The following is a 13,724-nucleotide window of genomic DNA, read 5'->3' as shown; positions in this document are numbered from 1 at the left end:
TGATATTAAGAGATAACAATGGTCATTTCATGATGTACATAAAGTAACTAGTTATATCTTATTAATTATTTTTCTATATTCATTGTGACCTATGAAAACTGTTAAAAATATCTTGTAGCTTTTTTTCCCCCTTAAAGTGGACTTAGTTGATAATATTAATATCTTGCACAAAAAAACCAAAAATAAAAAAACAATATTTTAGATTTTAAAGATGTACACAAAAAATAAACACAACAATTTAACTAAAAAAAATATAAAATGAAAAACCACAGTAATACAAGACAACACCTAAAAATCAAAATTTTATTTTTCTTTTGTATATATGTATAATTAACTAATTGGTGTGACAAAGTACTGTAGATAAGCCAGGATTCACTGTTGATTGGAACAATAAATTTTTAGAGTTGCCTTCTAGGCAAAAAAAAAAAAAAAGGCTACCAAGTAAGGGTAAAAGAATCTTTTCATAAGGTCCGTTAGTTCTAGAATTGATCGGGGTTATCTTTGTCATTTCATAGTTTTTTGCGGAGTAAATCTGCTAAATTTCCCTTAAAAACAAGATAATATTTAACCAAGGGCTAGCGACATTTTTTAACTTTCACTTTTCTAGGCATAGTGTAATGACTCTCTTACCTTTTCCATCAAATTTTCTTTGCTTGTCTCCATGAGCTTATTTGTAATTTTATCATGGATTTTTTGCTATTATCATATGTTGTTGGGGGCAATTTGGTATTTTAATTGTCATAATTTATTTTTGGGTTATTCCTCAAATTCACCTTTTTTTCCAAAATAAAGATAAAAAAAATAAAAATAAAAATAGTAAGAAGACTGACATTTTGGCAAAAGCAAGCTGAGAGGATTTCAAATGTAGAAAGAAATCAAGATGCAATTTTAGATGGAATTGAGAGTCTAATTGTACCCTATTTTACCCAAAGTTGGAGAGATAATGCAGATTCAAGGTAAAATTAAATCACTATTGGACGAATCTATATAAAAATTAAGCTTAAAACATAATTAGATTTTTAATAGGTCATTTTGATTTAATCATGGGACAAATTAAAGTTTAATTATGTTTTAGAATTAATTTGGGTTTAATTGAAGGATTTAATTAGGTGCAAGGACTTAATTATACTTTAAATAGGTCAAATTAATTTTATTAGGGGCTTAATTGGTGAAAAATTAAGTCTGAGGGCCCAAATTGAGCTTAATTGAGAAGGTTGGAATTTTAGAAAACCAAATTTAATTTTTACCAAGTCATTTGATTAAAATCATGGATAAAATTGCAAGAAAATTAAAGTTTGGGGATCAATTAAGGGTTAGGATTAACCTTTGTGATTTTGTTTTATTGCTTTTTATAGGGTAATCTTGATCTCTTGACCTGGATCACGAGTTTAGTGCCCTAAGTTAACTTGTGTTTTTTTAATTTTTTTTAATTATGTTTTTCCAATTTCGACCTTAAACATTTAGTTAGTTGTAAATTGGGCTTCATTTTTTTTTCGATTTGCTTTCTATTAGATTATTTTGGTTTCATGACTTGAGTCACGTATTTGTTGGATTAACTCTAGTTGAGTCGGGTTTTTTTCATGTTCTTTAGAAAATTTCTTCTATGATTTTGTCCTTTAATAATCGATTGGTTGACAATTGAATTTCATTATTTTTTTTAGTTTTTTTTATGGGGTAATCTCGTTCTCATATACATAGTTGTGAGATTTAAGGGTTAGCCAAAATTGACTCGGGTTATTTTTTATATCATTATATTTATTTATTTTCATTTTCAACCATAAACATTTAGTTGGTTATTAAGTGGGCTTCGTGATTTTTTCTAGTTTGCTCTCTATTAAATTATCACAATCTCATGATTTAGGTCGCGAGTTCCTCATGTTAACTCTAGTTGACTCAGGTTTTTTTGTTTTCATTTTGTTTTAATTTTTTTTTCAGTTTTACCCTTCAACAATGGGTTAGTTTTTTTAGCTTACTTTCTATGAGTGATCCAGTTCTTATGACTCATGTTGCGTTTTTTATGGGTTAACTCGAGCTACTTTTACTTTTGTTTATTTTTTCAATGTCTTTTTTTTTTTGCTCTTAAACACTTGACTTTGAATGAACTAGGTTTTTCTCTTTGATTTATATAGGATTATCACAGTCTCATGACCCAGATCACGAGTTTTCCAAGTTAATCAGAGTTGATCTAGGTTAATCTAATATGTCACCATCTCAGTATTTTTGAAAAATATTGTCTATATGTTTGATTTTTCTGCTAAAAAACACACTTGCAATGCTTTTGATTTTTTTGTATTTTTTTAATGATCCAACCAGTGGCATAACGCGGGCCAAACATTTAGTATAAAACACTAAAAGACATGGGGGAATTATTATTCTGCATGCCACCATAACCCTCTCACAGTTCACTATAGACTTCCATAATGATTTTTTTTGTATTACTTTCTCTCTCGCTCTTATAGGACCAAATTGGAGGCTAATTTAGGTTAATATGTAAGGGAAGAATGAGATTAAAAGACACGGGACCAACGTTAAAAATACGGAGAAAATAGGTTGTTTTTAAAGTTTGGTTGAAATGTTCATTATGGACCCCAAACTTTCCAAATTAAAATTATTGGGGTCTTTCAATTTTTGAAATTTTAGAAAAAAAAATCATTTTTGGTTCAAAAATTTATTTTTATTATTTTTAGGTTCATAGTTTGAGAGAGGTGAGAGATAGAAAGAGTTAATGGGTTCTAGCGGTAGAGAGATAAAATCATTGTTGGCACTGATTCCAGCCACCAAAATAATCAATCTTGGTGTCAATGAGTTTCATTCAATGAGTTTAACTTAGTTGTTTTTTAGCCTTAAAATTGCCTAAAATAATCTTGGAAAGATTTTTTGTTTTGGGTTGATTTCAAGTTTTTATGTTGTTCTTTTTTAAGGCTATTAATGAGTTTATCAAGGTGTATAAAATATTTTTTAAATGTTTTGGGTAAAAAATGGACCAAAATTGGATTTCTAGGTTATAAAATCACAAGACCTAATTTTCTTACCGCTATAATGGTCTGAATTTGGGCAACACACAAACGAATTTGACTTATTTAAAAAAAAAACAATTGGGCAAACAACATATTATCCGTCATATTAGCTTTTTTTTTTTTTTTTAAAGGGCACTCACGTGGACCCTTCTGAATGTGCTAGGAGCCCAAGCTTGGCTTGCGAAGCCTAGCAGTACTTGATTTTTTTCTTTATTTTATTTTGTTTTATTTTATTTAATTTTTTATTGATAAAAAATATTTTTTTTAGCCAAGCTCTTCTAGCCATTTTTTTTATTTTGTTTTGCTTTTTTCCCCTTTGATCTTGCATTTTTTTATTGACAAAAAATATTTTTTAATTTATGTTTCAATTAATATATCTTTTTTATGATTATTTTTTTTGCTTATTTAGTCTTTTTTAAATATTGTTTTTAATTTTGTATGTAATTATTTTTTAAAAAACATTATTCTGATTCATCTATAATTTTTTATGCTTTATATGGATGAAATTTATTTTTTAAAAATAAAAAATATTTATTTTTGGATAATATTTCTAATATGTGCAACTTTGCATAATATTTTTATTTTATTTTATTCAATCAATTTCATGTGTGTCTATTTTTATTATCATTTAATTGAATAAAAACTAATTTTAATATAAAAAATTCATTAAATACAACTGAAAAAATAACTTATATTATGAGATTAAATATTTTAATTTATATCTATTTCTCGAATTTTCTAGTTTTATTTTTAATTATTTTTAATGATTTTTTTTATTTATTTACATATATAATTATTAATTTTTTTTAATTAGATTCTTGCATAACCTTTTAATTTATATTTAAGATTTTTTTATATAAAAAACTTTAGAAAAGCTTTTATATTTAATTTTCTTTTCTGAAAAAATAACCCATCTCATGTGAGCTCGGATCAGATAAAAAGTTTTAACTATCTTCAGTTTTTATACTTGAAAATCAAAATTGGCAGATGATTAAAATTCGAAGACATCTACTTTCCAGAAAAGTGGGGTCAGGGGTGGTCACACAAACGTCTGAAAAAGTAACCCATGGCACACATACCTTTGACAGACCATGCAAGACTCACCAGTGTACAACAGGGGCACTTAAGTACTTTTCTACCCCATGAACCTGAAAAATATTATTTATTATAGTAACTTAAAAAGAGGGGGCGAGAGAGAGACAGCAACTACTTTTGTGTGTGTGTGTGTGTTTTCTGAGTGTGGCCTGGCCAGTGGCCTCTCTAGAGACAGCAGCACCAACCCAAAAAATTTGGTTCTCTTCTCGCCTTCTGTAAATTCTCCTTTTTTTTATTGGTTAGCTACCTTCTTCCAACTCCAACTACTTGGGGTTTTGTTGCGCCATTCCTTCTGCTCCGTCGCTTCTTTACTATATGTCACTCTGATCTAAAGGAAAAAAGAAAAGAAAAGAAAAAAAACACACTCGCATTACATTACATTCTTTTACACAATGCCAGCATTTTAGCATTTACAACCCAACCCATAACACACAAAACACACATTTCCTTTCTAACTTCTCTTCTTGTCTCCTATCATCAACTAAGACTACAACATGTCTTCCAAAACCAAGTAAGCAGAAACAGGATATGATTTTTTTTATTATTACAGTTATTATCTTTACTTCAATGAATGTTACAAATTTTAAATTTTGATTCCAGATATGGGAATATTGTTTTAGATTATGCGATTAACAGGTTTGATCTGCTATTCACTAGGGGTTTTTTACTCTTTTATCTAGTCTTTTTTTTTCAAAGTGCATATCTTTTTCTTTTCTTTTTTGTTGTGTCTCTCTGCTTTCGCACTGCAACAGTTTCCATGTTTATCAAGTTTGAATTTTGAATTCATATTTAACATGGGTTTTGCTTCATTTATTCGTTCTTAATCCTGATCCATGGTTTATTATTTCTTTTCTCGTGATCTAATTGCTTTCTTGTTTGGATCTGTTCATGTATCATTTCTGCCCCAAAGGTTAAAATTTAATTTATGTATCTCTCTATGTAATTTCTGTACTGTTGTTATGTTACAAAAGAGTTCCCAAATTTGACACAGATCCATCCTATTGTGATTCGGGTTGAATTATTTTGCTTACATATTTCTTGCATTTTGTGTTTATATATATAATGGTTTTTCTATGAGATAGTGTAATGTTGGTACTTTAAAACTTGAACAGATCTGGTTTGTCTGAAACTCCTCCTAGCAAACCATCACCAGCAACTCCTAGAGTTAGTCAACTGAGTCGAGGAGTGGCTAAATCAGAGTCTGATTCACTTTCTCCCCTGCAAAGTTCACGTCTTTCAGTTGATCGATCACCACGATCCATCAACTCAAAGCCCACAATTGATCGTCGGACACCAAAGGTTACTAGAGCTACACCCCCTGAAGTAAGTGTGACTAAATGCCAACAAATTTTGGTGATTTTCATCTCCGACATTTTATGGCATGTTTGATTCTGCTTTCAAATATGTGTTTGGTAATTGGAAGAAAGAACTGTCGGGGGTACATTGTCGTTAATGGATTTTGTTTCCTCGCAATAATAATGAAAGCATGGAAAAATAATCCTTGAAATTTCTTGAATTGGAAACTATGAATGCTGGTATTGAGAAGCCGGACAATAAAGCATGTTTTTGTGACATTTCAAATAATGTTTTCGATGCGCAAGGAGGTTTGTCAAAATGGCTGCATGTGTCCTTGCTATGTTTAATTGTGAAAGGAAAGTAAATTTTTTGCTTTGATCCTTGATTTGTTAATTGAATGAATTTGGTTTTTAGAAACCTCAGACACGAGTGGTGAAGGCTTCAGAGTTGCAGGTGCAATTGAGTCATCTCCAGGAAGATCTAAAGAAAACAAAGGAGCAGTTAGAATTGATTGAAAAAGAGAAGGCACAAGCAATTGATGAACTGAAACAAGCTAAGAAAGCTGCCGAGGATGCAAATGAGAAGCTTCAAGAAGCTATGGTGGCTCAAAAGCGAGCTGAGGAGAATTCTGAGATTGAGAAGTTCCGGGCTGTTGAGCTGGAACAGGCTGGGATTGAGGCAGCCCAGAAGAAGGAAGAGGAATGGCAGAAAGAGCTTGAAGATGTAAGAAGCCAACATGCTTTGGATGTTACTGCCCTTCTCTCTACCACTCAGGAGCTTCAAAGGGTGAAGCAAGAACTGGCCATGACTACTGATACAAAGAACCAGGCACTGAGCCATGCTGATGACGCTACTAAGATTGCTGAGATTCATGCAGAGAAGGTGGAGATTCTTTCAGTTGAGCTTAGCCAGTTGAAGGTATTACTTGATTCAAAGCTTGAAACAGAGGCCAATGAAAGCCACAAGATAGTTTTGCAGCTTAAAGAGGAGATAGATTCATTGAAACAACAGCTTGAGAAAGGTAAAGGTTTTGAGGATAAGTTGATGGAAAGAGAGGCTTTCATAGAACAGCTCAATGTTGATCTAGAAGCTGCCAAGATGGCTGAATCTTATGCCCGTAACTTAGTAGAGGAGTGGAGAAACAGGGTTGAGGAATTAGAGATGCAGGCTGCCGAAGCAAATAAGTTGGAGAGATCTGCATCAGAGTCTTTGGGTTCATTCATGAAACAACTCGAAGCAAACAATGTTTTATTGCATGATGCAGAAACTGAAATGGCTGCTCTGAAAGAGAAGGTTGGGTTGCTGGAAATGACAATTAGAAGACAGAAAGGGGATCTTGAAGAATCAGAACATTCTCTTGGAATGGTAAAGGAAGAAGCATTGTTCATGGAAAAAAAGGTTGAGTCTCTGATGTCCGAGTTGGAAACTGTGAAGGAGGAGAAAGCCCAGGCTTTGAACAATGAGAAGCTTGCAGCTTCTAGTGTTCAAAGTCTGTTAGAAGAGAAAAACAAAATTGTCACCGAGCTGGAGAATGCCAGGGATGAGGAGGCAAAGAGCAAGAAGGCAATGGAGAGTTTAGCTTCAGCCTTACATGAAGTCTCTGCGGAAGCAAGGGAAGCCAAAGAAAGGCTGGTATCAAATCTAGTGGAGCATGAAAATTATGAAACCCAAATAGAAGACTTAAGATTGGTCCTGAAGGCAACTAATGAAAAATACGAAACTGTGCTTGATGATGCAAAACATGAGATTGAACTCCTTAAAAAAACTGTTGAAGAATCCAAGAATGAATTTAAGAACTCCAAGGCCATGTGGGATCAAAAAGAAGAAAATCTGGTGAATTCTGTGAGGAAATCAGAAGAAGAAAACATCTCTTTGGAAAAAGAAATAGATAGGTTGGTGAATTTGCAGAAGCAAACTGAGGAAGAAGCTTGTGGAATGAGGGATGAAGAAGCTCATTTGAAGGATAGCCTGAAGGAAGTTGAAGCTGAGGTGATATCTTTGCAGGAAGCTCTTGGGGAAGCAAAGGTTGAGAGCATGAAACTAAAAGAAAGTTTATTGGCCAAAGAAAATGAGTTACAGAATATTATTCTGGAAAACAAAGAGCTCCGAACTAAGGAAGCTTCTTCACTTAAGAAGGTTGAGGAGTTGTCTAAGTTACTTGAGGAAGCTATGGCTAAAATTCAAACGGTGGAAAATGCGGAGCTAACAGACAGTGAAAAGGACTATGATTTGCTTCCAAAGATGATTGAGTTCTCCGAAGAAAATGGACATGTGAGAGAAGAGAAGCCCAAAGTGGAGGAGCTTCCACCACAGCAAACTAGTGAGCTGAAAACAGAAAATGCAATGGAACAGTTTAATGGCGTGACAAATGAGGCTGTTCAGATGGATGCTCACAAAATTGAGAATGTGAATGGAAAACCGAAGGAAGATGAGAGCAAGGAAAAGGAAGATAACTCTGTGGAGGTTGAATTTAAGATGTGGGAGAGTTGCAAGATTGAAAAGGAGTTTTCACCGGAAAGAGAAATGGAGCAGGAATCCTTCGAGGAGAAAGTGGACTCCAAGGTGGATGGTGGTGAGAGCTTCGATCAAACAAATGGTTTATCTTCAACTGAAAATGTGGATGATGGTGGAAGCTCACCTACAAAGCAGCAACAGCAGAAGAAGAAAAAGCCTTTGCTCCGCAAGTTTGGAAACCTACTCAAGAAGAAGGGAACGAGCAACCAGAAGTAGGAGCAGTGACCTATTATGGCCTGACATATGCCTAATTAGCAGGCAGGTATATTGGATAATATCTTTCAACTGAGTGTTTGCTTTGTTGGTTTTGCTTCTGATTTTGAGATAGGTTTATAATGAAGAGGTTTGTATTATCATTAGTCTTTCCCCTCATCTGATGTGATTACATTTAGGGGTGTATCTTGCATGTCATGGAGATTTTTTCTTTCCTCTTGCCCCCCTTGTCTAAATTTCATGAATAGGAGTGGTGACGTTATAATTGTATTTTAACGTGTTTTCATCTATTTTACCTGCAAAAAAAAATTATTGTTAATTGTTGGCGATTTTTCTGGGATAGCGGGTCGGGATCTGTTGATCTGCCAGGATGTTGGATTAATTTTTTCTTACTAAAATTTTCGTTATAAATATCCTTTTTTTATCATAAGAAATTTCATTATTTTTAGAGGTGACAACTCTCGCAGCTTAATATATCTTTGTTCTTTCTCAAAGAAGGGGGGAAAGTGTCCACCTGAGAACAGGCAAATGAACTATTACGAGCTTATTTGAGTAACTGAACTGACTTAGCAATGCATGACTAAACAGGGACAGCTAAACTCAATCATTGTTTTTTTAGGACAAGAAATGCGCCATTTGTTTCTTACAAGTACGAGGTAAAACAGGAATCTGCCTAATTGCCCAAAAATAGGAGTGATGAGAAGATGGAGGTTACCTGATTAGGGATGCCAAAAGCAAGAGCTTTCAAAGGGGATATAACAACAAATAGATCGTACGTGGAAAATGGCTCCGAATTACTGTTTCAAACATATGTAGAAGTCGGTTTTTTTTTAAAAAAAAAAATTCGTGTAGTTAATTAAAAATATTGAAGGGATAGTATAATTAATTTTTTTTTTTGTGAAATAGCATAATTTGTAAATATTACAATTATAGTTATCAGACCCGATTCGAAAATTGATCCGGTCAAGGAGCTAAGTTCTGGGTTACATGAGTTGACCCAGGTCAACTCGAATAAACTCGAATTTTTTTTTAAAAAAAAATTTAAGTTTTAATATTTAATATGAAAAAATTAAAAAATAATTTATGTAAATATATGTTAGACATGTTATAAATAGTGAAGTTTAAAAGATTATTTCAAAAGGTTTTTTATTCCACATTGAAAAGATTAGTTTGTTATCCTTTTAAATTGAAGTATTTAAATAAAAAAAAAATTATCCTACATTGAAAAAACATAATTTTTTTTTATGAACATAAAGTATACTAAAGGACTTCAAATTCCACATTGAAAATATGAACATAAAATATACTAAAGGACTTCAAATCCCACATTGAAAAAATAAAACATTCTTCTAGTATTTATATAATGAACTTTGAAAATGGTTAATTACAAACTAAAAAATATATAAAAAAGACGGGTCTTTGGCTGGGAGAAAAAATACATTTGAAAAAAAAAACCGGGTCTCAACCAGGTTTTGCCGGGTCGCTCGGGTCACGAGTCAACCCGGTATGTCAACTGGGTTTTGCCGGGTTTTTGCCCATCCCGGTCTTTTGTCTTACCCGGATTGGTCCAGCCACTAGGTCGACCCACCAGACCGGTCCGAGTTTAATAACTATAGTCACAATATGGAAAACATGACTTTTATATCTTCTCATTAATCCAATAAAAAAATATTAAATAGACAGAAAAAAGAAGAAGAAAAGGAAAAAAAAATTGAAGACACTGAAATTCCGATTACGACACTATTGTATTATAAAAAGACTCGGCAATACGAATCCAATAACACCAAGGAAGGTAACCAAGAATGACTCGAGTAGGTCACACTTATCACCTAAAGGTGGAGGGTGGCTCACTTGTCTTTAACGACAAGTGTGATCCACTTGAGTCATTGTTGCTAATCTTTTTTGGTGTTGTTAAATTCATTTTGTAGAATTTTTTTTATGACACCAGTAGTGTCGTAATCGGAGCTTCCGTGTGTTTATCGGATCTTTTCTTTAACGAAAAGTGTGATCCACTTTGGGCATTGTTGCTAATCTTTTTTGGTGTTGTTAAATTCATTTTGTAGAATTTTTTTTATGACACCAGTTGTGTCGTAATCGGAGCTTCGGTGTTTTTATCGGATCTTTTTTTTTTTTTCTCTCATCTCTCCTATTTATTTAATATTTTTTTTTATTGGATGTCGCTATTCTCAATAGCGACAAGCTCTTCCAAAAACATCTAATTTTTCTTGTTATTTAACCATTATTTTTTAAAACATATGCCAAAAACCAAAAAAATAGCCGTGAAAGTCCTTTCAAAGTCTCCTTGACAGGAACCTCAAAATAAAATTACCTGGAAGTGTCTAAATGTATGTAAAGAAAGAAAGTGTCTGCGCATGTCTATATATGTATAACTGAAAGTTCGGTTCCTTAGAAACTATAAACTAAAATTAGAAGTATTTTAAAGTTTGGTTACTTGAAAATCTTATTGGGATGTGGAAAACAGTAGCGCCACTTCTAATCTCATACGCAAAAGAATTAAACCAAAACAAAATCGTCTGTTTCAAAACCAAAATGGTTGGATGTCTAATGCCTGCCGTTAACTTTTCAAGTTGTGATTTCAACCCCTTCGTCAGTTTGTTTCTCTAAAGGATTTGGACAATAAATCTGCACAACTGAATTAAAACTATATATGATTAGGAACTTGTATAAATTTATGAACAAGTCAAAAACATATTTCAAGAAGTGGGTAAAGATGCTTCAATTTCAAGATTGTGATATTTAAATATTAAATCTTAAAAATGCTTTTAGCAAAAGCAAGCATAACCGGGTCCATCCATCTGGTAATGGGTCCTTTCTTACGTCTATTGTCTGCCTGAACACATTTTCCACCTTCAAGAAAATATCCTCCCATCTTATTGATGGCTCCCCCCCTTGCATCATTATCAATATCATGTGACTTGTGAGCGCTTATAATAATTGTATTTGAAGGTATGAAAAGCAGAATTTTTTCTTTTCTTCCTCCCTGCTGCTGTAGTATAATTAATCTATGTCCAAATTATTGACAGCATCTATGCTTTACGTTCAGAAAGGCAATTGATCATAAAAAAACACAGTTTATTTGTTCATTTCATAGGATGAAACATTTTCTAACCTCCATTGTGTTGAATTGCCAAATCTTAGAATAACGAATAACATTTGAAAAAGAGAACCGCTTCAGATTCTAACTGTTCCCACACCTTAACTTTTTGCCTTTTGACCAACCCCCTTCATTCACCTTTTACTTTCATGCTAAGTTCACTATGATGATCGATGTCTTGACCCAGCAAACCTTTTCTTCTTCTTCCATGATAAAAATTAATATAGTTCCTCACTTCTTCTTGAGAAATTTGAAATGAAAAAGGTTTCATGCGTCTTAGGATTACCCTCCTCCGGCTTTACTTCCATTTTTGCGGAAAAACTTTTACAACATGATTACTACGGATAAAAAAAACAGAAGAGAAATAAACAAGAAAAATGATAAGATCCAAGAAATTTGGATCCTAGCATAACTGTATCTAATACTCAAACATAACTCTCTAATATCTTACTAGGAGTTTCTTGGCATATCTTTCTACGTTGAGTTAGAAATTCAATTCAATTGCTGTTTCAAAAGTTTTTGTGATACAAGTTAGTAAAGGTGATATAGATTCTTTTATTCGCTGCCTTTTGATTTTTAGATTTCTTATTTGGAAATGAATCTTTTCCTAATGATACAAGGATATTCAACAATTTATTTTGAGAGTTTTCTAGTTTTACAAGGATTTTTAATGAGAAATAACATAATTTTCAAGTGTGATAAAAATTCTTTAATGTTTCAAAATCCTTTTCTTATAAGGATTTCTTATTTATCCTGGCTACTCAAGAAAAAAAGAGCTGGTGGTATTTAATGACAGATTAGTTTATTTGTTTTGGACTGTATAAGCTTGTTTCATGAAGAACTATATTTTTTTATTTGAGTTTTGTGTTATTTTTATTATTTTGGATTTGTTTTAGTTTTCATTTGGACTTTTACTTTAATTGGGGTTCATAACAACCCATTAGTCATTGTTTGGGGTTTATTAAGTGTTTTGGGCTTTAGTTTTTGTTCGGCTTTGTTTTGGGCCTTGGATCTATGATTCATTATGGTTATCAGGGTTGTTTCTTGAGTCTATATAAGTTGTTTATTTCCTCAAATTTAAGGCAGTCATGATATTTTGAATAAACTTATGTTTTGCATAACGCAACACTTTTCTCTTTGCTATGACAAAGAACAAATTTGACCTATCAATATATAACTGATCTTGTGATATCTTCACATACTTCGGGTTCTTGATTCTGTATAATCAATGAGTACAAGTTCAATTTCAAATACCTTTGGTCCTTAAGTATATGGTTATCTATAGGTTAAGTTTATCTATAAAAACTTGATTTTTGGTTTTTCGGGTTTGTCATCAACTTCATTGTGGGTTTCTAGATCTTTATATTCACTGGTTATCATTAAAAAAGACTTGTAATTGTAGCATATTACTATCTTAGTCTAGACCAATGGACTTAAGCAGTTACAAGAAAAGAAAAGTAATGGACAAAACAAATTAATTTCACCTTATATTCCATCCATTTGTTAAAAGAGTTGCTCTATTATCAATTCAATTAAATGCAATCACATTGATTGAAAATATACATCAACCAATTAAGTTATTATTTTTCACTGCTCATCATTATCATCAATTATCCTCCTTTTCTTATTACTATTGATAAACTAAATTTAACGGACCTAAAAAATCCCTATGGGCTTGGGCTAGCCCATATACTACCAAGGTGCATGGGCTTGGATATAGTAGCCCGAGCCCATACTAGGTCCACATCCACATGGGCGTGCCATGCCCACCTCAGTATTTTATATTGATCTAATACATATTATTTTGAGTAGAATACAACTTAAAATATCATAAGGATGAAATTACACTTTAACCCCTCCTCTCCACAAAAGACAAAACTAATGAGCTATAAATTCATCATGAATCCTTCAAACTAAAGGATCACAATGTCTTCATTTTTAATATTTTCAGCATATATATTTTCAAAGTTTATCTCTTTAAAATATCATTACACTTTCTCTCTCTACAAAGTTACTGACTTAAGCATCTGAGAATCCCCACATTCATAAAAAAATGACCTTTTGCAGATGCCAGCTATGCCATTTTGGTAATAGGCACCACTAGTTACCAATTACCACCACCTGGGTTTTCCATATCAAGTTATTAGACACCTTAGCTAAGAAGAATGAATCAAATTATTTGTACAAAGAGATTAACCGATTATCCAACACATCAATCTTATTCATAAACATCTTAGATTTTGGACCTCATCAATTGACATTGTGGGACTAATAAAAAGCCATCAATTTCTAAATATTTTTTTGACATTTCCAGCTCATTCAATGGCACACAACCAAGACATACCTGAGCTAAGACTCATGACAAATCTACGTGGTACCGTGGATACTTCTACCCAACCGGACCTTCAACAACCTTCCAATCAAGTGCAACTCCTTACTCAGGTCATGTTAGCAACCTAAGGGCATAATCATAC

At 32.6% G+C, this 13,724-nt stretch overlaps 1 protein-coding gene across 1 annotated transcript; it reads left to right on the top strand.

The window, feature by feature from the left end:
- Nucleotides 1–4,215: 4,215 nt before the first annotated feature.
- Nucleotides 4,216–8,454, top strand: LOC7453566 (WEB family protein At3g02930, chloroplastic). The gene is made up of 3 exons (XM_002325768.4): nucleotides 4,216–4,623; nucleotides 5,225–5,435; nucleotides 5,823–8,454. Exons 1-3 carry the CDS (start codon nucleotides 4,607–4,609, stop codon nucleotides 8,136–8,138), a joined length of 2,544 nt encoding a protein of 847 aa, XP_002325804.2. The 5' UTR covers nucleotides 4,216–4,606; the 3' UTR covers nucleotides 8,139–8,454.
- Nucleotides 8,455–13,724: the final 5,270 nt, after the last annotated feature.

Source organism: Populus trichocarpa, chromosome 19, assembly GCF_000002775.5.
Source record: "Populus trichocarpa isolate Nisqually-1 chromosome 19, P.trichocarpa_v4.1, whole genome shotgun sequence".
NCBI classification, from domain to species: domain Eukaryota; kingdom Viridiplantae; phylum Streptophyta; class Magnoliopsida; order Malpighiales; family Salicaceae; genus Populus; species Populus trichocarpa.
The sequence above is the reverse complement of the archived record's forward strand: the minus strand, read 5'-3'. Positions and strand labels throughout refer to the sequence as shown.

What these genes read in the sequence shown, in the direction of transcription:
- LOC7453566 (XM_002325768.4), top strand. An exon ending in CTAGAGCTACACCCCCTGAA is followed by an intron (nt 5,436 to 5,822) that starts GTAAGTGTGACT and finishes TTTGGTTTTTAG; the next exon opens with AAACCTCAGACACGAGTGGT.